At 40.7% G+C, this 26,189-nt stretch overlaps 1 protein-coding gene across 8 annotated transcripts in view; it reads right to left on the bottom strand.

The window, feature by feature from the left end:
• Nucleotides 1-26,189, bottom strand: part of ATAD2B (ATPase family AAA domain containing 2B) — a 177,308-nt gene that overhangs the window by 88,470 nt on the left and 62,649 nt on the right. For all 8 annotated transcript variants that reach the window (XM_073335846.1, XM_073335847.1, XM_073335845.1 and 5 more), the window contains 4 exons: nt 19,896-19,984; nt 19,353-19,512; nt 16,131-16,221; nt 9,809-10,120 (listed from right to left, as the gene is read on the bottom strand). In XM_073335846.1, the coding sequence (XP_073191947.1) occupies nt 9,809-10,120; nt 16,131-16,221; nt 19,353-19,512; nt 19,896-19,984 (652 nt within the window). The remainder of the gene's footprint in view (nt 1-9,808; nt 10,121-16,130; nt 16,222-19,352; nt 19,513-19,895; nt 19,985-26,189) is intronic.

Here is a 26,189-nt window from a genome sequence, read left to right as displayed (position 1 = left end):
AAGGAATCTGTACATTTTGAATGTGACTCTGCTGATACATCATTTCAGAAATTAACTGAAACAGCTTCAGGGTTGTGTAAACCATGAAACCTAGTCTGAGTGTCTTAGTTGTAAAATCTTTGGTCTGTGCAAATAGGGTAAAGCAGAGCGTCTCCCCAACCAACAAGACAAGCCAAAAATCCCAGACAAAAACAGACCAGTAAGAAGGATAACTATTGTAAGATATGTTTCAGAGTAGCAGCTGTGTTAGTCTGTATCCGCAAAAAGAAAAGGAGTACTTGTGGCATCTTAGAGACTAACCAATTTATTTGAGCATAAGCTTTCGTGAGCTACAGCTCACTTCATCGGATGCATTCAGTAGAAAATACAGTGGGGATATTTATATACACAGAGAACATGAAACAATGGGTGTTACCATACACACCGTAACAAGAGTGATCAGGTAAGGTGAGCTATTACCAACCAGGGGGAGAACCTTTTGTAGTGATAATCAAGGTGGGCCATTTCCAGCAGTTGACAAAAACGTCTGAGGAACAGCGGGGTAATGTATAGGTAATAATAGCGCTGTCCTAAAACATACAAAATAAAGGTTAAGAGAAACTATTTAAGCCTAAATTGAAGTGGATCTTGGTTTTCATCCAATAATGACCAGATACTCAACACAATATTAACTTCAATGGTGAAGGAACACAACCCAAAATAGGGAAAAACAGGTTAAAGAATGTTTAGATATGTTTGATGTATTTAAGTTGGAAAGGCCTGATGAAATTCATCCTATGGTTATTAAGGAACTAGCTGAACTAATCTCAGCACTATTGGCAATTATCTTCAAGAACTCAATGAAGGACAGATGATGTCCCAGCGAACTGGTGAAGGGAACACAGTACCCATCTTTTAAAAGGGGAACAAAGAACACACAGGGAATTTCAGACCAGTCAGCCTAACCTTCATACCTGGAGAGATACTGCAACAATCTATTAAACAATCACTTTGTAAGCACCTAGAAGATACTAGAGTTAGGAGTAGCCACCATGGATCTGTCAAGAACAAATCTTGCCAAAGCAACCTAATTTCCTTCTTTGACAGGGTTACTGGCCTAGTGGATGGAGTAAACCAGTAGACAGGATATATCTTGATTTTAGGGTATGTCTACACTGCAATTAAACAACTGTGGCTGGCCCATCAGCTGACTCAGGCTCATAGGCTCAGGTTAAATTGCAGAGTAGATGTTCAGGCTCAGGCTGAAGCCTGGCACCCCACAAGGGTCAAATGTAAGACACGGGAAGTAACTGTCCCACTCTGCTCAGCACTAGTTAGACCTCAGCTGTAGTTCTGTGTCCAATTCTGGGTGCCACACTTTTGGGAAAGATATGGACAAATTAGAGACAGCCCAGAGGAGAACAGCAACATGGTAAATGGTTTAGAAAACCTGACCTCTCAGGAAAGATTTAAAAATGGGCAGGTTTAGTCTTGAGAAAAGAAAACTAAGGGGATACCTGATAACAGTCTTCAAATATATAAAAGAGAATGGTGTTATAAAAGAGAATGGTGATTAATTGTTCTCCAAAAAGGAAAGGAGTACTTGTGGCACCTTAGAGACTAACCAATTTATTTGAGCATGAGCTTTCGTGAGCTGCTCACGAAAGCTCATGCTCAAATAAATTGGTTAGTCTCTAAGGTGCCACAAGTACTCCTTTTCTTTTTGCGAATACAGACTAACACGGCTGTTACTCTGAAACCTCTAATTGTTCTCCATGTCCCAGAGAAGAAGTAATCAGCTTAATCTGCAGCAAGGAAGATTTAGGTTAGATATTAGGAAAAACTTTCTAATTATAAGGGTACTTACACTCTGGAACAGGCTGCTGAGGGAGGGTGCAGAATTCTCATCACTGGATGTTTTTAAGAACATGCTTGACAAACACCTGTCCGGGATGGTCTAGGTTCACTTGGTCCTGTCTCAGTGCAGGACGCTCGACTTGGTAACTTCTTGAGCTCCCTACCAGCCCAACTTTGCTATGATTCTATCTGTTTATGACTAATACTCAAGCTCAATGAAAACTTCCAAACTCTCTTTAGTAAAAATAAGGAGAGATCAGTAGGAAGGAAAACAAACAAATATATAGACCATTTAGCCAATAAGCATAAAGGAGTCTTTAGAACAAACTTTTTGTCATTGACTGCTTGGAAAATACCAGCACCAGAGCAAAAGCAACACCACACAGACTTTGAAAAAACATGACAAAAAGAGTGATGCTTTTCTCGTAAGAGTATCAATAACAAATGGGTTCTAAGGTGGCTATTTCCTGGAGGTTAACAACTGGGTTTGTTAAGGAAGCTCTGGAGAAGAACTTAAGTAATTCAAGCCAAGACTGCTCTAGAGTAGGGAACTAGAAGTCAGAACTCCAGGATTCATGGCTCTGTCACTCACTTGCTTTGTGACATTGTGCAAGTCATTACTTCTCTGCATTTTGATTTATCCATATCCATTCATAAAGTAAATATATTACCATGCGCCTTTTCAGATTCTGTACTGACACTAAAAAATACTAAGCGTATGTTAAAGTAAGCAAACAATAAGGGCTGAAATTCTCAACTACTCCTGCCAGTAACTAACTTTCAAGAAATGACCTGGGTCATTGCTTAAACATAACTAAGTGCCTGACCAGGCACTGCCACAGACACTTCATTGCAGCCTGGACACACCCCTTCACCAACAATGGGAAGTGTGACTGGGGAGCTCTACCTCTTACCCGTGTACCCCTTCCCAGACAGCAGGGACTCAGCACCAGGGCCAGGAGCTGCCAGAGTTACTTTGACATAGTCTTATCCCATCCCCACAATAGTAATCTCATTCGCAAACACACATTCATCTACTCTCTCTCCTCCAGATATGTCTCCTTCTGTCCAAACAAAAATCTCAGCCTGTTTCTCTGACATTTCCTTGTGGATATCACGTCAGCTAAAGTTCAACATAGTTTAAACAGAAATCTTAATCTTCCCCCACCTAAGCTGTCCCCATCCCTTCTAAATTACTGTGGACAGTAACACCATACTTTGTCATTCAGGCCCATAACCTGGATTCATCTTCGACCCAAGACCTCTCTAGATCCTCACATCCTGTGTGTTTAAATCTTGCAGATTCTTGCTACACAGCATCTCTAAGACATGGCCTATCCTATACATGCAGACAGCTAAAATTCTTGTGCAGGTTCTCATCATCTTGTGTCTCGGTTACTGCAACAACCTCTTCTCTTGCCTTGACAAATGCAACTACACACATCCATTCAATATGCTGCTTCCCCCACTCACAGCCATTCAAAATCCTGCTGCAAACAACATTTTCCTAGCCTGTCATTTTGACCGTATCATCCTTTTCTTTTAAACCTTCCATTGGCTCCCCTTTCTCAAACGTATAAAAAAAGTTACTCACCTTCTGTAACTACTATTCTCCTATGTGTGTTGCTCATATCCACTCCAGTGTAGGTTTGCACTTCCCCCGAGCACCACCGCTGGAAAGCTCTTCCTCCAGTGGTATCTGTCAGGTTGGCTCTGGTGCCCCCCGGGGTCGTACTCTGGTATAAAGGATCCCACCAACCTGCAGCCCCCCTTTCTTGACAGCTAACTCTGACAGAGCGGGGCAGAGGGGGTTGGAATGGACATAAGCAACAAACAGTTACGGACGGTTAGTACCATTTTTTCTTCAAGTGCTTGCTTATGTCCATTCCAACGTTGGTGACTCCCAAGCAGTTGTGCAGAAGTGGAAAGTTCAGAGTTTATTGGCACACTGATTGCAATACTGCTTGGTCAAATCCAGCATCGTTTCTAGCCTGTTGGGTGATGGCTCAGTGAGATGTGAAAGTATGAAATGATGACCACTTTGCCGTTCTACAACTGTCCTTGTAGGACAGAACTTGTACTACGAAAGCTGCCAAAGACGCTTGGGCCCTTGTGGAACGTGCTGTCAGGGCAGGAACCTTTGACAGATCGTAGCACATGCGGATACAGGAAATTCTCTGGGCTCAGACTGGGAGACCTTTCACCACCCTGCATGCAATGGCCATGAATAGTTGAGTAGATTTCCAAAACGATTTAGTCCTTTCTATATAGGCGGCTAGTGCACATTTGACATCCAGTAAGTGGAGCCTCTGATCCTCTCTGTTGGCATGTGGTTTTGGATAGAAGACCGGTAGTAAGATATCCTGGTTACTATGGAACTGTGAAACCACCTTTGGAAGGAAGGCTCGATGCGGAAGCAATTGGACCTTCTCCTTGAAGAATACCACGTAAAGTGGTTCTGAAGTGAGAGCCCGGATCTCCGAGACCCTTCTTGTAGAAGTAATGGCCATCATGAAGGCCACCATTGCAGGATAGGAAGAGCAGAGAGCACATTGCCAATGGTTCAAATGGCAGTGCTGTCAGTCTTGACAATACGAGGTTGAAATTCCAGGGAGGGATTGGTTGCCATACCTGAAGGTATAATCTCTCAATATCCTTAAGAAACCAACTACAGATGGAGTTTGAGAACACAGAATGGTCGGTCACCCATGCGTGAAAAGCCAAGATTGCAGCCAGATGGACCCTAATAGATGACACAGTTAGCCCATGTTGTTTCAGGGGGAGTAAATAGCCTAGAATGAATGGTACTGTTGATTGTGTAGGTGAGACACTACTGTGTAAACCAGATCAAGAACCTTTTCCACTTTGCCAGGCAAGTGGCTCTAGTGAAGGGTTTTCTGCTTCCTAAAAGCATCTCACAAACTGCAGAGTATGTTAGCTCTGTGGGGTTCAGCCACGAAGCTTCCAGGCTGTGAGGGACTTGAGGTTCAGATGATGCAGACGGCCGTGGTCCTGGGAAATCAGGTCTGGAAACAGAGGTAGACATATTAGTTAGTGTTTACACTAAGAGGTCTAGGAATGTGGTTAAACAGTGCTGGTGGGGCCAAGTGGGGACTATCAGAATAACTCGTGATTGGTCCCTTCTGATCTTCAGCAAACCTCGTGTATGAGAGGAATGGGAGAAAAGACACAAAAGAGATGACCCATCCAAGGAAGGAGGAAGTAATCTGAGAGAGACCCAGGGCTCTGACCCAGGAAGGAACATAACTGAAGATACTTCCTGTTGTACTTCGTTGCGAACAGATCTATCTGGAGATTACCCACTTCTGGAAAATGGCTTTCACAACATATGGATGGATGAACCACTTGTGGTTGGAGAACGACCTGCTGATCTGATCCGCTAGCTCATTCTGTGATTCTGGCAGATAGGAGGATCGAGGGGGCTATGCAGAATTCCCACAAGCAAAGTGCTTCCTGGCACAGGTGAAAGGAGCGCACTCCTCCCTGCCCAGTGATATAAAACATCACTGTTGTGTATTTTGTGAAAACTGACACGTACTTGCCCTCCACATGGGGTTCGAATGCCTGGCAGACCCAGCAAACCGCCCTGAGCTCCCTGGCATTGATGCGCAACAAGAGCTCTTCCAGAGACCAGAGGCCCTGAGTTCTGAGGGACCCCAAGTGAGCTCCCCCCAGCTCATTGGTGAAGTGTTTGTGACAAGAGACACTGATGGTTGGGGTCTTGAGAATGGGACTCCTACACACACTGCCAGCAGATCCAGCCACCAATGGAGGGATGCAATCACTGATGGGAAAACTGTGATGACCGTGTCTAAGTGGTGTCGGCTTGGTGAGTATACAGATGCCACCCACCCCTGGAGGGGTCTGAACTTAAGTCTCGCATGCTGCATCACACAGTTGCATGATGTAATGTGGCCCAAGAGCTTCAAGCAGTTTCCTGCTGTGGTAATGGGTTGATTTCTGAGACTCTCTCTAAGCATCCCTATTAATTGGAACTATGCTTCTGGGATGAAGGCTCTGGCTTGAACCGAGTCACAGATCGCCCCAATGAACTCTATCCTTTGAGCCCAGGAGAGAGTAGACTTCTCTCTCATTTATTAACAGACCTAAGTCCTGGAAAGTTGACTGTATTAACTTTATATTGGACTCCACCTTGACCTTGGTCTGACCTCTGATCAGCCAGTCATTGAAGTAAGAGTAGACGGGAATCCTGTCTCTTCAGGAAGGCTGTGACAACTGCCATGCACTTTGTGAACATCCAAGAAGCTGCTGACAGGCCAAGCGGGAGCACCACAAATTGGTAGCGCACTTGGTTCACGATGAACCTGAGGAACTTTCTGTATCCCTGAAAGATTGAGATATGGAAGTAAGCATCCTTTAAATTGAGGGCAGCACACCAATCCCCCAGTTCCAGGGAGGGGATGATGGAAACCAAGGAGACCATGCAGAACTTTAGCTTCTTCATGAAACTACTGACCTTTCGCAGGTCTGGAATCAGTCTGAGATTGCCGTTGGCTTTCAAAATTAGGAAATAATGGGAATAGAACCCCCCAGCTCCTTAACTTTGGTGAAGCTTCCCCCCTAGATCCCACCCTTAGGAATGACTGCACCTCTTGGGCTCAAAAGGATCCCTAAAGAGAGATGGGGAGGCGGAAAACTAAACTGAAGGGTGTAGCCCAGTGCTATCGTGAGTAGCACCTAGAAAACAGGTAATACGGGCCTGATAGAAATGGGATAAATGGTCCACAAAAACTAGGGAAGTTGGATCCCAGTTCTGTCCTTGCACGTCATCCTTGAGTGTCCGATCAAAAGGGCTGCTTAGACCTCTCAGAGTGTCGGGGGGTGGGGGGGTGGGGTGGGGGTGAGGCAGGTGCGGACCAGGATTGGGGCAGAAGTCTTCTCCTAAAGCCTCTGCTCCTCCTCCTCCTATTGTAATCTTACCAGGTGGGTGGTGGGAAGAAACGAGGAACCAGCTGAGGGTTATCATCACGTTTCCTCAAGGATGCTAATGTATAAAGCCCTAAGGACTTCAGAATGGCCCTTGAGTCCTTTAGGCTGTGCAGCTTGGAGTCTGTCTGTTCAGAAAAGAGCGACGTACCCTCAAAAGGAAGGTCCTCTGATGACTGTTGAACCTCATGCTGTAGATCCGATGATTGAAGCCCAGAGCTTTGCATTGCCACCACTGAAGCCATGGATCGAGTTGCAGAGTCCATGGCATCTAAGGCTGCTTGCAGGGATGCTCTTGCCACAGATTTGCCTTCCTCCATGAGAGCTGCAAATTCTCACCTGGACTCCTGTGGTAGTAACTCCTTAAATTTCAACACAGAGTCCCAGAGGTTGAAATCATACCTGCTCAGGAACACTTGCTGATTTGCAAGCCTGAGCTGAAGGCCACATGTTGAATAGATCTTTTTGCCAAAGAGGTCTAATTTTTTGGCATCCTTGGCCTTGGCACCTGCTGACTCTGTCATTCCCGCTCACTGGCTGCTGACACAACCAAAGGTTGTGGTAGATGTGTATAAAGGAATTCACACCCCTTAGCTGAGATAAATTATTTCTTTTCCGTTTTCTTTGCCATTGGCTGGAGGGACGCTAGGGTCTGCCATAATGCCTCAATGGGGTCCATAATAGCATTGTTTAGTGACAATGCCACTCTTGAAGAGCCTGTTACTGCTACAATGCCCACCAGGGCATGGGAAGACTCCCTGATCTCCTCTACCTGGATACCCAGGTTTTGAGCTACTCTCTTGATGCGCCTTGTAATCGTCCTGGGATGGTGTTATGTCTGCTCCCGCGACAGCTTCATCTTGAGAGGAGGCAGATACTGTTCTTCACCCATGGCACCAAACAGGTCTCGTGGTGTCGGGTGTTGATATTTGGCACCAGTCTTGGTACCGGAGCCTGGATCCTGCTCCAAGAGAAGTGGCACTCTGGACTCTGACACCAGAGTATGACCTTCTGGAATGTGACCCTTGCATCATAGGAAAAGCCCAGGGGTTCCAGAAAGGCCACTATACTGGTATCTGCCACTGTCCTGGTGGCCAGGCCATGAGTGGGATGCCTTGGCTCAGGTCTATGGTTGGGTAATACCACCTGGAGTGACAGTGCCGGCTCCTGCGAGAGATGTATGACTCCGCATCCAAGTCAGTTTCTGAAGATTCCCTTCCCGGAGACCAGGGTGGAGCGGTGCCGACCAGTGCCAACAAGTAGTGCCAGGAGGGAGGAGATTGGGCCTGGGCCATCATGGCCCGTTTCCCCTTTGAAGGCACTTGAAGCCTTTGGTGCCATGGCAGCCGGTGCTGCTGCTGACAGCTCCTGTATGGCTGGGAATGGCAGTACCAGTAGAGAGAGTAAATCTCTTGCTGCCTGAAATGCCTCTGGCATTGACGGTACCATCCATGTAGTGGAGCTCCAGTGGCTCTTCTGTGGTGGAGAGTTCATCGGTGCTAGAGTCAATGGTACGCATTCCCTGGCCAGAGTCAATGGAGAATTGTTAAAGACACAGAGTGGTCTGACGCAGGTCGCACTCTACTAGTATCTCTGTGCTCAGGGTTGGGGGAATCGACCTCTGTTGGTCTTTTTCTGCTTCTTTCTTGGCACCAGTGATGGAGAGCAGTGCCAAAGTCCCTCATTGGAGCACTTTTCCTCAGCACTGGGGATGACCAACCGGGGATAAGGAATGGTGCTTAGTTTCCTGAAGAGTAGACGGGGCACTCCTTACTGAGGCTGAAGTACTCAGTGCCAAGTCTGAGTGACCCAGCTGCGAGGGAGGTTGAAATGCTGTCTCCATGAGGATAAATCTGAATCTAGCATCTATATCCTTTTTGGTGTGGGGCCTGAAGTCTTTGCAGATCTTGCAGCACTCCTACACATGAGCTTCCCCCAAGCACTGAAGGTAGCTGGAATGGGGGTCACTCACAGGCATAGGCTTGTGGCAAGAAGCAAAAGGCTTAATCCTGGAGACCGAGGCAAGCCCTGCTACTGGGCAGGGATTAACCCTGCTGAGCAGGGTTCACTAACCTGAAAAAAGCAAAGGAGTACTTGTGGCACCTTAGAGACTAACCAATTTACGAAAGCTTATGCTCAAATAAATTGGTTAGTCTCTAAGGTGCCACAAGTACTCCTTTTCTTTTTGCGAATACAGACCAACACGGCTGTTACTCTGAAACCGTTCACTAACCTATTTATCTAACAACTGAAACTTAACTACTAAGAATAAAAGATAACTATATACAACGAGGTTAGAAAGTCCACATAAGGAGTGCTTGTGAACACAAGGATGAGGCAGTTGCAGCAACCATCACAGACAGTAAAAAGGAACAGAGGAGGCTGTGGGTAGGCAGGAGCCTTTACACAGGCACTATGAGCGCGCAACTCCAAGGGGCACCAGAGCCAACCCAATGGATACCACTGAAGGAAAAATTTTCCAGGGGTGGTGCAAAGGGCGAGCACACATCTACATTGCAATGGACATAAGCAAGCACTTGAAGAAGAAAATCAAGCCATTTGTCTTCACTTTCCAGGCCCTTCATGATTTATCCCCCAATCTACTCATGATCTCCCATTTGCTAACAAAATGTCATCTCCCACCTCCAATCAGCCCATAATGCCAGTCTCCATTAACCACTTGCTAAATTTTCAAACAAGCACTACCATGCGTTCTCCCAGGCTGCCCCCATGCTTGGGAGAACCCTTTTCTGGGGCTTCTAGACACTACAGCAATACATTAATAAATTACAATTATTATTATTACAATTAATTATATGTCCAAGTAAAATATGCAAATCAAAGTCAGTTCTGGCATAAGCTGGTGCAAACTTGATTCAGTATGTTTCAGGCAAGGAGTAGGACAAGGATGCTAAAAGAAAAGCTACCTGAAATTTTTCCAACCTAGAACAGAATAGTTAGGAGCAAAAAAATAAAAATAAAAACAAAAATAAAAACTAAGTACCTTCTCTTTTGTCACCTTGACTAAATTCAGCATGGGGAAATACTTTATGTAAAACCGCCAGGAGGTTATTGAAGGTTCTTTCCAGCAGCGGCCTTATGACAAGGGATAGTGCATGTCCTGAAGACATCACGGCACGTTGGGAAGCAGGCACAATATTCTGCATTGCATGGTGAAAATCTTGTGCGCTGAGAACTATTGAAGAAACATCAAGCTGCAGTTTCTGACTGCTTGCGTAAATCTGAGGATAGCGCCGTCGCAAGGCAATCAAGGCAGCCTCAGTGCAAAGTGCTTTTATGTCAGCTCCACAGTACCCTAGTGTACAAAAAACAAACATACATATGTTCCATGAAGAAGCATCAACATTTTGCATATGTACAAATAAGCCTGAAGCTAAAAAAGAGCAGCCAGTTGCACTTCACTGTCACAGACTCTTTCACACTGCATCCAGTGAACAGGTACTGTTCCAGTGCAAATTAACCCAGGGACTGTTACAGCTTAAGAAGCAACTGTTAAACCCTTATTAAAAACCAATGATACTATTATCTGGACTACTCTCAGAGACCACCAGAAAAAAAAAGATAGCCTATAGAAGAAAGGCAAATGCAAATACAAAATAGCATCCACTGGTATTCCTACACAGCAATTGATATGGCAAGAAATTAGTATGTCAATATCAATATTTTCCACTATTTGATTATAGAATGTACTGTAGCTTCCCCCAGCTTTGTGTCATCTCTATTCCTTTTCTTCTTTATAGTCTTCGTTTAATACACAAATGTATCAGTTGCAACTGCAATTACGTGAAATAGAATTGTAAAAAGTTACAGGGAAGCCTATGTACAAAATTAAAACTTATTTTGTGATTTTTTTTTTTAAATGAGCAAATGATCCAGATGAATTTTAGGAACAAAGTACATATATTCACAAAGCATCTGAGAAAATGGAGGATATTAAGGAAAAATATTTAATCAGAGCATACAAGTAGACAGAAAAATTCCCTCACCTAATTCATTCTTCATAGTTGCTAGAAGAAACTAAGGTTTTACTCTCAAGCACAACTCTCTCTCTCTCAGTCTTTTTAATTTTATAACTCTAATTGTATGGAGAAAAGTGGCAGAAAGTCTACTATGCTGTTGTAGGGTTTTTTATTCATTTCTATTTTCTGTTTAGAACCTATAGTTGCTTAATCATCATTATTTAGAGCCATACATACAACTGTACTATACAGGCCTAAAACACCTCTGCTGAACATGCTGTAGTACAGAATACTAATTACAAGATTATTCTCTTATAGAAAATCTTTTTATAGAGTTTTTAACCCAGCATACCGAATGATACGATTAGCAGGGATATAGTTTATTAAATTCTACTCATTTTTAAAGATGTTTATAGAATCTATTCACGATTTTTAAAAAACTGACCAGGAATCCTTTAAATGGTTATCTTGAACATTTTTTAGACCTCTTTTTGGAAAAAAAAATCATGGTTTTTCTGCATCTCTCTATGTTAAGGAGGATCTTCCGGCAGGCACAAAACCCTCACCACTGAAGTTGTTTATGCCTGCCTTCCTGCCTTGTTCCTCTCTTACTGTGCACACATCTGCCCTGACTTTGTTTCAGCTTTATTAGTGCCTCTGGTAAACACCCCTTTACAAGGCCTGCACCACCAACAAAAAAATAAACATGACAATACGAAGTGTGGACAAATGCACAAAGTAAACAAACTGGGGGGATGAATAAATCTCTCCCCCTTTTCTAATTTTTAGTCATATTAATTTTAAGGGTTACTAGTAATAAAAGTAGGTAAAAAAAAATTTAAGATGAAAATGTGGTTTTAAACTGATGGTGTCCCATTAAATTCTATAGGACTTTTCCATAAAGATTTGAATGCGAGTCCAAGTATGTGATTATAGTCAGAACATTACCATAAATATTGGATTCCATAGATAATTTTTTTGAATAAACCTCTTCCATTTTGTAAAAATGGCTAGTAAAATGGTAAAAAGTTATAACTGTGTAAATAATCACAATAGTTGAGTGCCAGGTTAAATGAAAAACTATCCTGAAGTTCACATTAATAAGCCATAGCTCAAGTGAAATCAAACAGATTAGATACAAGCAATCTTATTGTCCCTCATTTTATTAGAAGATAAATTGGGGGTTTTTTTTTTGTTTTGTTTTGTTTTTTTAAACAGTTAACTAATTACAGGTGGCTTCTGATTAGAATTCATTGTTCAGGTACTAAGGCCCCAATTTCACAATTAAATCCATGTGGACAGACCCAAACACGTGGCAACTTATTTCAGGTGCAGGGCATTCAATTGTACTGGATAAATTAGAATTTGCGTTGTACTCTAAATGCTGCTTTGCCTTTTTAACTTTGTGTATTATTTTACTAGTTCACAATGGTCCATTTCTTGATAGAATAGCACAACAGATTGAACAAATGAGTTTGGGGAAAACTAAACCAACTTGTCAAGTTCAAACATGCATTACCGTTATATTGCTCCTCTAATCTCCCTTTTATCTTAAAAATCCAGTTTAAGCATCTGACACAAATTAAGACTCAGCAAATTTAAAGCTATGTCCTTTCCAATTCTTCTATTAATAATGTTAGAATACTCCTTACAAACAGTCTTTTTAATCACAGCTTGTACATCCCCATGGAATTGCAAAATTAGGAAATAGTAGCCTATGGCCTATTTTGAAAATTAAATTCTCAGGTGATCAGATATACAATTAGTCACCAGTTCTATTTCCCTATTTCTCAGGAACAACTGCATTTGAAGAGTAATAATTTGTCTTTTACTGAAGGATTCTCTTGTGCATGCTTGTATATTCATTTGAGTGACTGACAAGATAACTGCAAGAAAATATCTTGTAGAACATTATAGGTTTTTTAGTATTAAGAAGCAAATACATACCATGCCTAGAAGATGTAAGAACATAAGTAAGTTGTCAAGGCTGAATATGAAGCATGGTTTTTCACTCTAACCTTGAAGGAACTCATTTTATCCCCAATTGTCACTGTAGTAATAAAACTAAATTTTAATGCATTTCCTTCTGCTTTTTAAAAATCAAAGAGATAATTCTAAATTTGGGGAGGTCATAATGCACTGGCTTTCTTTGTGATAGAACAAAACTAAAGTAGTCCATTCTGTGCTCCCTACCACCACCAGATAGTGCCAAACAAGAGACTTTTTTTTTTTTTTTTTTAAAAAGCACAACTTGCAGTGAGAAGCACAGTAAGGAAGCAGGCTCCCATACAGCCTACTATAAAGCATGCATCAGACTTTTACAGAAACTAGTCATCTTTCCTGTTTTTTCTCTTGGGAACTGATTTCTCCACAAACTCTCTCCTCTCCAAAGCCCTCCCCAAAAATCAGTTGTAACTATTTCTACAACAAGAAAAAGGTAGGATCTTCTTGCCAAATTAGGTCAAGATTTTGGCCTAACATCATCATAAGATCATCATGGTCCAAATTCTGTGGCACACTGCACAGGAAGCATGCCAGCCCAGAACTCAGTATAAGGTTGAAATGAAAGATACCACCATAGCTTTCTCACAACAGTGTGGTGAAAAAAACCCAAGGAGTCATCTCTCTTCATCACTGTATTAAGATGGGAGAGAAAGAATGAATTGGTAACAAATTACCTCTTTTTCTTGTAAGTTGCTTAATTATAATGAACATGAAACAGAATATTTCTAAAAACTGTCTTGACTCAGTGATGTATTTCTTTAAAATCTTTGTTTAGTATTATTTTCATGGCCTACCTAGGTTTTGAAAGGATTTACCTGATTAACAGACAGTGGATGGAAGAGTTCACAGCTTTGCTGTTGCTAATATGGTTTGTTTTCTAAAAGGTTGAGTTAACAAGATAACTGAGTACCCATTTACCTAAAAGGTAAATATTCAAAACAAAAATATGTACAAGAAATGGGCACAAGTCACAAACTTCAGGCTGGTTTGCCCCCATCTCTCACACACACTTATCTGCAGGAAGACCATACGTTTTTCCTGTGCTCATGGCTTTTTCAGCTTCCCATCTTGTGGCCACTCTGGGAATTTAAAATTCCCACTAAGACTCCAAAGGTCTGGTCTTTTACACCACTTCAGTGCTCCCCTTAGCTGCTGCATCCTATTAATCTCACATGCATCCCATGGTTTAATATTGCAGTTCTCAAACCACTCAAAGAGGTTTTCTCAACTATTTAACAAACCCAGACACAAAAATCTCCAAATGGCACACGTCATTTTTAAGACATCAACTCATGAAATCCAGGGCAGTTGTGACAAAAATCCAGCCTTATCAAACAACCTGCTATTGCCCTACAAGTCCTGGTTGTATTTGTCTTATTTTTTTAATAATTAAATAAGCCCAGTCATTTTTTAAAAAAAGTTGTGTGGGAAGTATACATCAACAAGCAAGGTATCCACTCTCATGACTGCTTCTCAGTAGAGGTCAGTTATATTTGTAGCATTTCAGTAGTTTTCTTCATTAAGATTCAGTTATTTGTAGGTGTTGCCATGTTCGCTAAACAGGGTAAAGGTAAAATCATGCTGTACCAAAAGCCTGTTGACTCTAGACTGGGTGGCGGTGGTTCGTTTGTTTTTTTTAAAACTTTGTCCACTCAAGGGGAACAAGAGCAGATTAATAGCTACTGCATCGGTGTGAAAAGGGGACCAAGAGGTAGGTTTGCATGGCTCCAATGAATCTGGAAAGCTTGAATAAAAGGTTAGATGTTTGAGACATCATGAACAAAAATGATGAGGCAATCTCAGGGCAGGTGAGACAAACTAGCCTTATTCTGACTGGTGGAGACACTTTTTATGGTAGACACAAGGTTCTGATCTTGGAAATGCTAGAAGACATTAAAGTCCAAGATACAGAAAGGAGAAACGCAAGTGCACAATATTAGAATGGTGCAAGAACCAGTGACACCAGATTCTGGGGATATTTCTTGTTCTGGAAAATTAACAAATTTTCCCCCAGAACCAACTGATTTTACTTGAGCACCAGGAATGTCTTGGAGTAAAACCTACAAAAGACTGTCCTTGTAGTCTGAACATCTTAAAATATGTAATTGTATTCTCATGGTGGACAGAAATATGGTGAACTTTCAAAGGACCAAAACTGGATTTTCTCCCAGATATCCTCCCTCTCCCATTAAGTGGCACCAGGCCTTTGAAAAAGTCAAGCAGAATTTACATTAAATGGGTTTGGCACATGCTGCCTTATACCCGGCAAAGCTTAAATTGGAGTTTGCTGGATAGTTATATTTTCTCCTCACCAGAAGATGTTGAGGTCTTTGTGGATCAAAAGCGGAGAGATGCTGCTTCGGAGATGGTTGTCCCTGTGGATGAAGAGGATAATTCGGATGTACAGTAGCTGACTGAATGGACCGATGCTCAATTTAAAGTTCTTATTTCTTTGATGATGGAGCCCAATGAACAGTTATCTGAGATTATCCTTGTTCTGAGAACTTCAATGCTTGCCCAAGCAGGTGGTTGACAAAGGATGTATCTTTATATGACAAATTGTTGTGAGGAGGTTGTGGTGTGTATTTTAAGGTTATTCCCCGTTAAAAATCTCACTACATGAATATGTGTTTTTATTTCTGTCCTGCTTTTAAGCAGCTGGCTTGAACAACCATCCTCCCATTCAGTACAGCAGGTCTCTGAGTGCTCCAACGGTATATTTAAGATATTCATGTTGCTTGAGTCTATAGGACAGAAAGTTTTTTGCCCTGTGCCTGCCACATGGGTATATTATGCACTAGTAGACTCTGGGGGGATAATCTTAGCTTTAGGACCAGTGGCTAGTTTGAGAGTCTTTGTCTGAAGAGAGCATGGCAGAGATTCAGTAAAAACTACTGAAATTTATTTTTGTCCACATAAGGCAGTAAAACTGTGCCAACAAATCTCATCTGTAAAGTTTTCAAAGGAATCTTTACCTAAAGATTCTGCTTCCCAGGTGCTTTTATTTTTGTCAGCACTAGTCCTACAAAAGGACATTGGAGGTTATGTCAGGAAAACATTATCTACTGCATTATTACCTTCAAACTGTTATTGAGTATTTATTCTGTATATTAATCCCTCTGATACAATCATGCCTGATTTTTCTGATTACAAATAAGGGTTGTAGAAAGTATAAAAGTTTGAATAAAAATAAAATTGAAAAATAAATTAAAAAAACAAAGCATCTGACGCATGTTCAGAACTTCAGAAGCAAGTGTTCAACATACTTTACAAGCTTTAAGAAAATGTTTTATAGAAAGAAAAGGCATCTAAAAGTGATAACACTAATATGGTACCACTCACCAACACATTTTTCAGCTAGCTCCCCCAGGAAAGGATCTGACAGTTTGGGGTTCCAGTCCCTGGTATGAATTTGTAAAATGTGCTTTCTTGCCTGATAAAGAAGTAAGTATTTCAGCATTAGTAAGCAAAATCAGCAGTCAACAATAAATCAACATATTTCAAGCACTTAGGTCATATATTCAAGAGTCATTAATTATCCTAATTGTGTCAATACAATGTCACAAGAACATGTAGAAAGGTACAACACAAATTCTCAGGAGGAAAGGAAAAGTTCTGTGACATAGGAAATACCTGTGTGTGCTGACTCTTTTTAGTGGCGACCACTATACTTCCAATTAAGATTTTCTGCCATTATAAAACGCCTCAGTACTTAATCTTTTACAATATGTGACAGGGTCGGGCCAGATGGCTATAGGAGTGATAGAAGGCAGATATATTAGCCCCAGGTTAAGTAGGTCCCTTTTCTCTGGGTAAGGTAACAGGGAAGGTTCCAGAACAATCGGGAACTTTCTGGAAACTTAAGGCAGATAGGCTGATTAGAACACCTGCAGCCAATCAAGAAGCTGCTAGAATCAATTAAGGCAGGTTAATCAGGGCACCTGGGTTTAAAAAGGAGCTCACTTCAGTTTGTGGCATGCGTGCGAGGAGTTGGGAGCAAGAAGCTTAGAGTGAGAAGGCATACTACTAGAAGACTGAGAAATACAAGCAATATCAGACATCAGGAGGAAGGTTCTGAGGCGAGAAAATCTGCCAATAAGCGAAGGACCCACCAAGGCAGAGGAGGAACTTTGTCACAAAAGATAGTTTATTATTACAGAAAAATTCCATGAGTATTACACGAAACCAATCTAATAGATTCAAACTTGATTTTAACAGCCTACACATTAAATCCAATATCAAAGATACATTAATGCAACATGTGGTTGAGAATATAAAATACTCGAACTAAGAAGCGTAAAAATATGTTCACACTGCAATCACAACAACTCCTGTTTTGTACATGTGCAATTTTCATTATGATGCAGACAGCTAAATGTATTTCTTCACATATATATATATAGTTATCTATTTATATTATCATAGCACTCAGAAGCCTCAATATGGATTGGGGCTTCACTGGGCTAGGCATTGTACAAACCCATACAAAGATGAAGTCCTTTCGCCACACAGCTTACAGTGTAATGTGATCAAATTACAACTGCAGTAGGAACCCTTCTGAATTTCCTGGAGTGTGTGCTTAAATTCACAGTTATAATGTTGCATAAATGTCGATTTTTTTATACATTTCCTTTTTTAAAAAAAGGAAAGCGCTGATACACAAACACAGTATTTATTTATTTCACTATTCAGTATTATTACATTCCAGACATGCAGAATTTCAATATATCTGTAGGCCTGGAGGTTTGCAGCTAGGATTACTGAAATGACTTTAAAGTAATTTGCAAATAACAAAATGGTTTTCTGTACTTCAACATGTGATGGATGCCCCCACTAACTAAGTGAAGAGGGGCTTTCAAAACTTAATTCACCAATGCTTACCTTTTTTACTCTTGAGTCCCCAAAAGTCATGAGTCACCAGCTCCACTATGATGCCCCTCACTCAGAGCAGAACTACCAAAGAGCTTCAGTGGAGAATGAAGCCAGCCCAGAGAAGGATCAGTTAAGGTCTCCAATTTTTCACTTCTAAAAATACATTGCATGGCTTTGGAAAAGTGGGGCATGGGGCTTTATCCTGTCCCTTTTCTGGGCCAGCTCCACACTTCAGTGAGATTACAGTAGCTATGATGTCACAGCACAGAGCACACTGACTAGGGCTGTGGTTTTCAACCAGGGGTAGGTGTACCTCTGGGGGTATTCAGAGGTCTTCCGGGGTACAACTAATCTAGATAGTTGTCTAGTTTTACAACAGGCTACATAAAAAGCACTAGTGAAGTCACTAAAACTAAAATTTCATATGACTTGTTTATACTGCTCTAAATATTATACACTAAAATGTAAGTACAATATTTATATTCCAGTTGATTTTACAATTATATAGTAAAATGAGAAAGTAAACAATTTTTCAATAAGTGTGCTGTGACACTTTTGTATTTTTATGTTTGATTTTATAAGCAAGTAGTTTTTAAGTGAGGTGAAACTTGTGGATACGCAAGACAAATCAGACTCCTGAAAGGGGTACAATAGTCTGGAAACGTTGAGAGCCACTAGACTAGGCCAGACTATGAGCTGGCAAACAGACTTCAAGGGAATTAAAAGAAAAAGGGGGAAGTGGCTAGCAGTTTTTGCACTGAGGAATCCTCTTTGTTTAGCTAGTGGGCATTTCTATTTTTCCAATTTGATTCTATTTGGAAACTGTGTCTTAGAATGGTTTAGTAAAATATTAAACACTTGTGTGTAAGAGCCCCAGAGGAGCAACAGAGACAGTTTTAAAAATCCCTCACTACTAGCAAACTGTAACACAATTACTTGCTCTTGCAGATTTCAAGAATTCTAAGCTTTGCATCCAGTTCCATGCTACTTCTGTCAAAATGGACGAAACCATAACCATAATAGAATCAGAAAATTAGTCAAGTGTTAATATTTGCACAGTACTTTGAAGATATAACACTGTGCAAATTGCTATGTATTATCAACTTGCTAAATTCTCAAAATGTTTTATTTTGTGATGAAATTTCTCATGTTTACTCTCAGATGAAAGTTGACACTTCCAGTGAGGAGTCTGAGGTAGAGGAAGATTTGTACTTTGTTGCTATGGTTTGCCTGGAGACAGTCTTCCACAAACCTGAGACAACAGGAAAGAGGGTCTACTCAGTTTGCTGTTATAGATTGTTTTGGAGAAATGTCAACAAATTTAGCTGAGCTGTTTGAGTTGTGAGAGTAAAGGAAAAAAATATATATGTCCTATCTGAGCGCCATTAAAATGCCTTTTTTTGCTTGAATGACTTTTAAAACATTTTTTAAACTTTAAATGTACTATAAACTGAGTTTTTCAAAGAGGGTAAGTGCCTTTGAGATGTCTAAAGAATTCTAGTTTCCAAATTAAAAATAAATAAATAAAAACCACACTAAAAGAAAAAAAAGACTAGCAATGGACAAATTATTACCATTTTGAAAACATACCAAATGCTATTTGATAGAGATCTGTATTGAATATGTGGATCTTCAGAGATACCAACTTACTTCACTCTAGAAATGTTTACATTATCCTTTTGTAACTTTTACCTTTTGATCAGGCAAGTTGAAAAGAAATTCCCTGTCAAAACGACCAGGTCTCCTGAGTGCAGGGTCTATAGATTCAAGTCTGTTTGTAGCACCAATTACGACAATTTCTCCTCTATTATCCAGTCCATCCATGAGGGCAAGTAGGGTAGACACTATAGAGCTAGAAGAAAGTTTTCAAAAACAATTTTTTGTAAATATTATCAAGGTCTCCTACATAACTTAGACAGCCCTGATGGCCTATTAAATTAGGCCAGCCTTCTTAGGCTGCCCTATGGGTCATAGCATTATCCAGTATTGCTGCTGACAGGGTTTGCAAGGTGGTCTTGAAAAGGCATTGCAGGGGCAGGAGTAATCATTCCTTAGTCATAAAATGAGCTTTTAGTGACCCTTTACACCATATTGGCTCTTTCACTTGGTGTAAAAGTGCCAGAGAAGAGGCAAGGATCTAACCCAAGAAATAATCCAAATTAAGCTTTTAAAAAAGCTACTTTAAATTTACCAAAATAAAAACATAATCCACAGTAGTATATTAAAAACCATTACCTGTGAATCTGGTCTTGTCTACTAGAACGAACTGGGGCCAAACCATCTATTTCATCAAAGAAGATTATAGAGGGTCTCATCAAGTATGCCTGGTGTACAGAAACAGGAATGGATATTAGCTGTTAATTCAAATTCCTTCTGCAATGGAGTAAAAACAAATTCTCTTCACTATGTGCTGGTATCAATTCCACAGGCTGTACATTAAAAGCTTGCACTGGGATGCTTTTTCAAACCCAGTCCTGAGAATAAATCTGAAGTTTAACAACTAAGTTGTAATATTAAAACAAAGCAAAAAAAGCTAGATTGTATTTTCCTTTAACTAAGGAAGATAGCACCAGTGCCACAGTGCACTCTCGAACAATCCCAAAGAGGGTGGCACTGATTCCTAATGTGAAAATCCTGTCTTTAGATGACTGAATTCTCAATGCCTGGAGCAATGCAGATCACATTTTTTAATTGTTTTAAATGTTTATTTTTTATTTTTTTGTTTTGTTTTTTAGAATATAAAATTGCAGTAAATACCCATAACAAAGAAAAAGGTATAATACTGAGGTAAAATATCAGAACAATGAAATCAAGGGACAAAGAAGCACAGGAGAAAAAAAATGGCATTGTGGGATTAAACTACATTCTTGTAAAACAAGAATATGACCCCCAGATACATTCACTTAACTTGTGATATACATCTCTTCCTCTCATACAAAGCTGTTTCTGTTAATGTTGTAACCCATTTTCTTACGCTGGATTCTGAGCCTCAATTCCAGTATCTCAATTACTCTTGCAATCATAATATTTATTTAACCTATACTAGACACTCTAGATTACTCTTCTATTACTTTATAGGTGTAATAAACACAAATCAGTTTCTTGTCATGCTTTAGTTAGTTGCTGTGTTTGTAGATGCTCCTTATGATTTTACAAATCTAAAGATATAAAAACAAGTTCAGAAATGGGCATTTTATGTCCAGGAATGTGGCCTTTTCTCCCTAAGAAAATAAGTAAACGGAATAATTTTTGTTTTGCTTTACAGCCAGCCTTTAAGTAAAGAAAGGGTACTTTTGACTTTTTTTCTTCAAATAGTCGAACATTTCTAAAATATATACTTATAGACTCCACTTGAGCAAGAGTATTTCCAACATAGTTACCTGACAGTTAAGCATTACATTTAATAAAAAAAAAAAAAAAAAAAAAACAGAATTCAGAGAGAAAATTAAAAGCAAGAAAAAAAAGCATTGGGGTTTAGATTTATTATGAACTGGGAAAACTTTTGGGATGGGGGAGCCTATATAGGAAGGATGGGCTCCATCTAAACCAAAGTGGATCCAGACTGCTGGCACTTAACATTAAAAAGGTTGCAGAGAAGTTTTTAAACTAAGAGATGGGGGGAAGCAGATTGCTGCAGAGGCGCATGTGGATCGGACAGATACTTCTCTTAGAGGAGAGTCTATTGGTAGAGATTCTCTAGGTTTTATAGTCAGGAGAAGAGGATGGAAGAGGATAAAGGATAGGCCAGATCAGATGAGAAACATTCACACAAGGAATCTGACAAATCAGAAAAGGGCAGACAAATAAACAGTGACAAGTTTTTAAAGTGCTTGTGTTCAAATGCTAGGAGTCTAAATAATAAGATGGGTGAACTAGAGTGCCTTGTGTTAAAGGAGGATATGGATATAATAGCATCACAGAAACCTGGTGGAGTGAGGACAATCAATGGAACACAATCATTTCAGGGTACAAAATATATCGGAAGGATAGAACAGGTCGTGCGAGGGAAAGGGGGGCACTATATGTGAAAGAAAATGTAGATCAAATGAAATTAAAATCTTAAATAAATCCACATGTTCCATAGAATCTCTATGGATAGTGTGGCAGAGCTCCGACCTTGTCCCCGTGGGTCCTGCGCTTCCAGGCAGTTTATGCTAGCTTCAGAGGCTCACTGCAACCCTCCATGTAACCCTTCTCTTTCTAGGGCCAGGGATACAGTCTACTGAGCCCTTTTCATCGTAAGCCAGCAAGGAGGTTGGTGAGATAACTCCCACAGTCTCTGTTGCTCCTACGGCCTCATACCAAAACAGTTTAGCCTCCTGTCCTGATAGGGACCTGTTTTCCCCTCCCAGGAGGTGTTTCTGTAGTGGTGGGTTGGGGGGAACCCGGGCCCGCCCTCTATTCTGAGTTCCGGCCCAGGGACCCTAATGGTAGCAGCTGTTGGCAGCCAACCTTTCACTGCCAGAGTTGCTACATTTCCCTGGGCCACTTCCCCACAGCTCTCCTGCTTCTCCCTTCTTCACCCTTACCTTAGGGCTCCCTTACCAATGACTTGAGGGTGTCTTCATTAACCAGCCGTTCAGCCGCACTTCCTCTCCTCTGGCTCCCTGGCTCTCCTCTGCCTGACTGGGAGTGAGCCCTTTTATAGTATTAGAGGGGCCTTAATTAGAGTCGGGTGGTCACATTAGCTTAATGGCCTCACCTAACTCTTTGCAGGTTAATTGGAGTCAGGTGTTCTCATTAGCCTGGATCAGCTCCTGCTCTGGTCAGTCAGGGAACAGAAAACTTAATTCAATGGCCAGTATATCTGCCTTCTGCTACTCTGCTGTACCCAACTGGCCTGGATCTATCACAACAGTAATTCCATGCTCAAATAAGAATATAACAGTAGGGATCTATTATCGACCACCAGACCAGGACAGTGATAGTAATGACAATGAAATGCTAAGGGAGATTAGAGAGGCTATCAAAATAAAGAACTCAATAATAGTGGGGGATTTCAATTATCCCCATATTGACTGGGCACATGTCACCTGAGGACGAAATGCAGAGACAAAATTTCTCGATACTTTAAATGACTGCTTCTTGGAGCAGCTGGTACAGGAACCCACAAGGCAACTCTCGATCTAGTCCTGCGTGGAGTGCAGGATCTGGCCCAAGAGGTAACTATAACAGGACCACTTGGAAATAGTGACCATAACAACATAACATTTCACATTCCTGTGGTGGGAAGAACACCTCAACAGCCCATCATTGTGGCATTTAATTTCAGAAAGGGGAACTATGCAAAAATGAGCTTATTTAAACAGAAATTAAAAAGGTACAGTGACTAGTGTGAAATCCCTGCAAGCTCCATGGACTCTTTTCAAAGACACCATAATAGAGGCTCAACTTAAATGTATACCCCAAATTAAAAAACATAGTAAAAGAACTGAAAAAGAGCCACCATGGCTTAACAACCATGTAAAAGAAGCAGTGAGAGATAAAAAGGCATCTTCTAAAAAGTAGAAGTCAAATCCTAGTGAGGTAAATAAAAAGGAGCATAAACACTGCCAAATTAAATGTAAAAATGTCATAAGAAAAGCCAAAAAGGAGTTTGAAGAACAGCTAGTCAAAAACTCAGAAGGTAATAACAAAATGTTTTTTAAGTACATCAGAAGCAGGAAGCCTGCTAAACAACCAGTGGGGCCCCTGGACGATCGGGATACAAAAGAAGCACTTAGACGATAAAGTCATCTCAGAGAAACTAAATGAATTCTTTGCCTGAGCGTCTTTTGTAGGTGACAAATCTGAGGAATTGTCACAGATTGAAGTGTCACTAGAGGAGGTTTTGGAATTAATTGAGAAACTTAACAGTAACAAGTCACTGGGACTAGATGGCATTCACTCAAGAGTTCTGAAAGAACTCAAATGTGAAATTGCGGAATTATTAACTATGGTTTGTAACCTGTCCTTTAAATCAGCTTCTCTACCCAATGATTGGAAGATAGCTAACGTAATGCCAATATTTAAGGAGGGCTCTAGAGGTGATCCTGGCAATTACAGACCGGCAAGTCTAACATCAGTACCGGGCAAATTAGTTGAAACAATAGTAAAGAATAAAATTGTCAGACACATAGAAGAATGTAAATTGTTGCGCAAAAGTCAACATGGCTTCTGTAAAGGGAGATCATGTCTTACTAATCTATTAGAGTTCTTTGAGGGGGGGGTCAACAAACATGTGGACAAGGGGGATCCAGTGGACATAGTGTACTTAGATTTCCAGAAAGCCTTTGACAAGGTCCCTCACCAAAGGCTCTTTTGTAAATTAAGTTGTCCTGGGATCCCTTCATGGATTGAGAAGAAGTGGTTAAAGACAGGGAACAAAGGGCAGGAATAAATGGTAAATTTTCAGAATGGAGAGGGGTAACTAGTGGCATTCCCCAAGGGTCAGTCCTAGGACGTATCCTATTCAACTTATTCATAAATGATCTGGAGAAAGGGGTAAACACTGAGGTGGCAAAGTTTGTAGCTGATACTAAACTGCTCAAGATAGTTAAGACCAAAGCAGACTGAAGAACTTCAAAAAGATCTCACACAACTAAGTGATTGAGGAACAAAATGGCAAATGCAATTTAATGGGGATAAATGTAAAGTAATGCACATTGAGAAAAATAACCCTAACTATACATACAATATGATGGGGGCTAATTTAGCTACAACTAATCAGGAGAAAGATCTTGGAGTCATCGTGGATAGTTCTCTGAAGACATCCACGCAGTGTGCAGCGGCAGTCAAAAAAGCAGATGGGATGTTAGGAGTCATTTAAAAAGAGATAGAGAATAAGACGGAGAATATCTTATTGCCCTTAAATAAATCCATGGTACGCCCACATCTTGAATACTACATACAGATGTGGTCCCCTCATCTCAAAAAAAGATATACTGTCTTTAGAAAAGGTTCAGAAAAGGGCAACTAAAATGATTAGGGGTTTGGAACGGGTCCCATATGAGGAGAGATTAAAGAGGCTAGGATTTTTCAGCTTGGAAAAGAGGAGACTAAGGGGGGATATGACAGAGGTATATAAAATCATGAGTCATGTGGAGAAAGTGAATAAGGAAAAGTTATTTACTTGTTCCCATAATATAAGAACTATGGGCCACCAATGAAATAATGGGCAGCAGGTTTAAAACAAATAAAAGGAAGTTCTTTTTCACACAGCACACAGTCAACCTGTGGAACTCCTTGCCTGAGGAGGTTGTGAAGGCTAGGACTATAACAGGGTTTAAAAGAGAACTGGATAAATTCATGGAGGTTAAGTCCATTAATGGCTATTAGCCAGGATGGGTAAGGAATGGTGTCCCTCGCCTCTGTTTGTCAGAGGATGGAGATGGATGGCAGGAGAGAGATCACTTGATCTTTACCTGTTAGGTTCACTCCCTCTGGGGCACCTGGCATTGGCCACTGTCGGTAGACAGGATACTGGGCTGGATGGACCTTTGGTCTGACCCAGTATGGCCATTCTTATGTTCATTGTTTTTGCCTTTAATGCTCTTCTATGAGTCATGAAGACAGCCTCCACAATTTGGTTTTCTGCTTGTGTTTTATATTAGAAATACAGGGTGAAATTTTCAAAAGCCCTCAGAATTGGCCTAATACTGGAGCTATGCCAGTGCTGATCACTTTTGAAAATCCCCACTGAAAGCCCACATTTCTCTCTTCTTGCTCAAGTACTAGGGAAAACTTTGGAGGAATTGGAATGTGACTTTACATCAGACAAACCTGAGTTTCAGTGCCACTAGCCCTGAACTTCTGAGAGAAGGAATATGAACAACCAATAACATCCCTACGTCCTCCTTCCGGACCTGGGAAAGCTGCATCTTTCATCCTTCTGTGATACCATATTCCCATTTTTAACAAGAATGGCAAATCCTCCAAGAATAGAAAGTTTTAAGATCAGACTTGATGTTTCTAATGTAAAAAAAAGCAAAATATTTTTAAAAGCTCTGAAGTGATGAAGAAGGGCATAATTTTTTGTTTTGCTTTGCAGCCAGACTAAGTAAAAAAGGTACTTCCTGATTTTCCACTAGCAACTCTTACTGTCTGAAGTCTTTCCCCCCCATCACAGCCTTACCTGGAAAATATTAAGAAGTTACAAGTCGAAGTCTCTTAATTATAGGAAGCATCATATTTTTCTACAGTATTATATTTGTTTAAACTAAGTACCTATATCTGAAACCTGCATTTGTGCAAGAGATTGGATTCCACTGTTTTACCTGAATCTCTCCCCACTCTATCATCCTCTCTAGCCGAATGAGTAAAGGATTGGTCATACTAAAAAGTGTCTGAAGCATAGTCTCAAAGATACAATTCTGAAATCAATTTTTACTATAGTATATGCCCTGAATATGCCAGCCAGACACCAGGTCAAATCATTCTGTTGCGATTTCTACCCACAATCACCATGCCAACTATGCTACTAGTAGTCCTGGACAGGTCTGGAAGCTCCCTCTTACATTGTTTTTTTAATATATCCTGATTGATAACACC

This window comes from Lepidochelys kempii, chromosome 3 (assembly GCF_965140265.1).
Source record: "Lepidochelys kempii isolate rLepKem1 chromosome 3, rLepKem1.hap2, whole genome shotgun sequence".
NCBI classification, from domain to species: Eukaryota; Metazoa; Chordata; order Testudines; family Cheloniidae; genus Lepidochelys; species Lepidochelys kempii.
The sequence above is the reverse complement of the archived record's forward strand: the minus strand, read 5'-3'. Positions and strand labels throughout refer to the sequence as shown.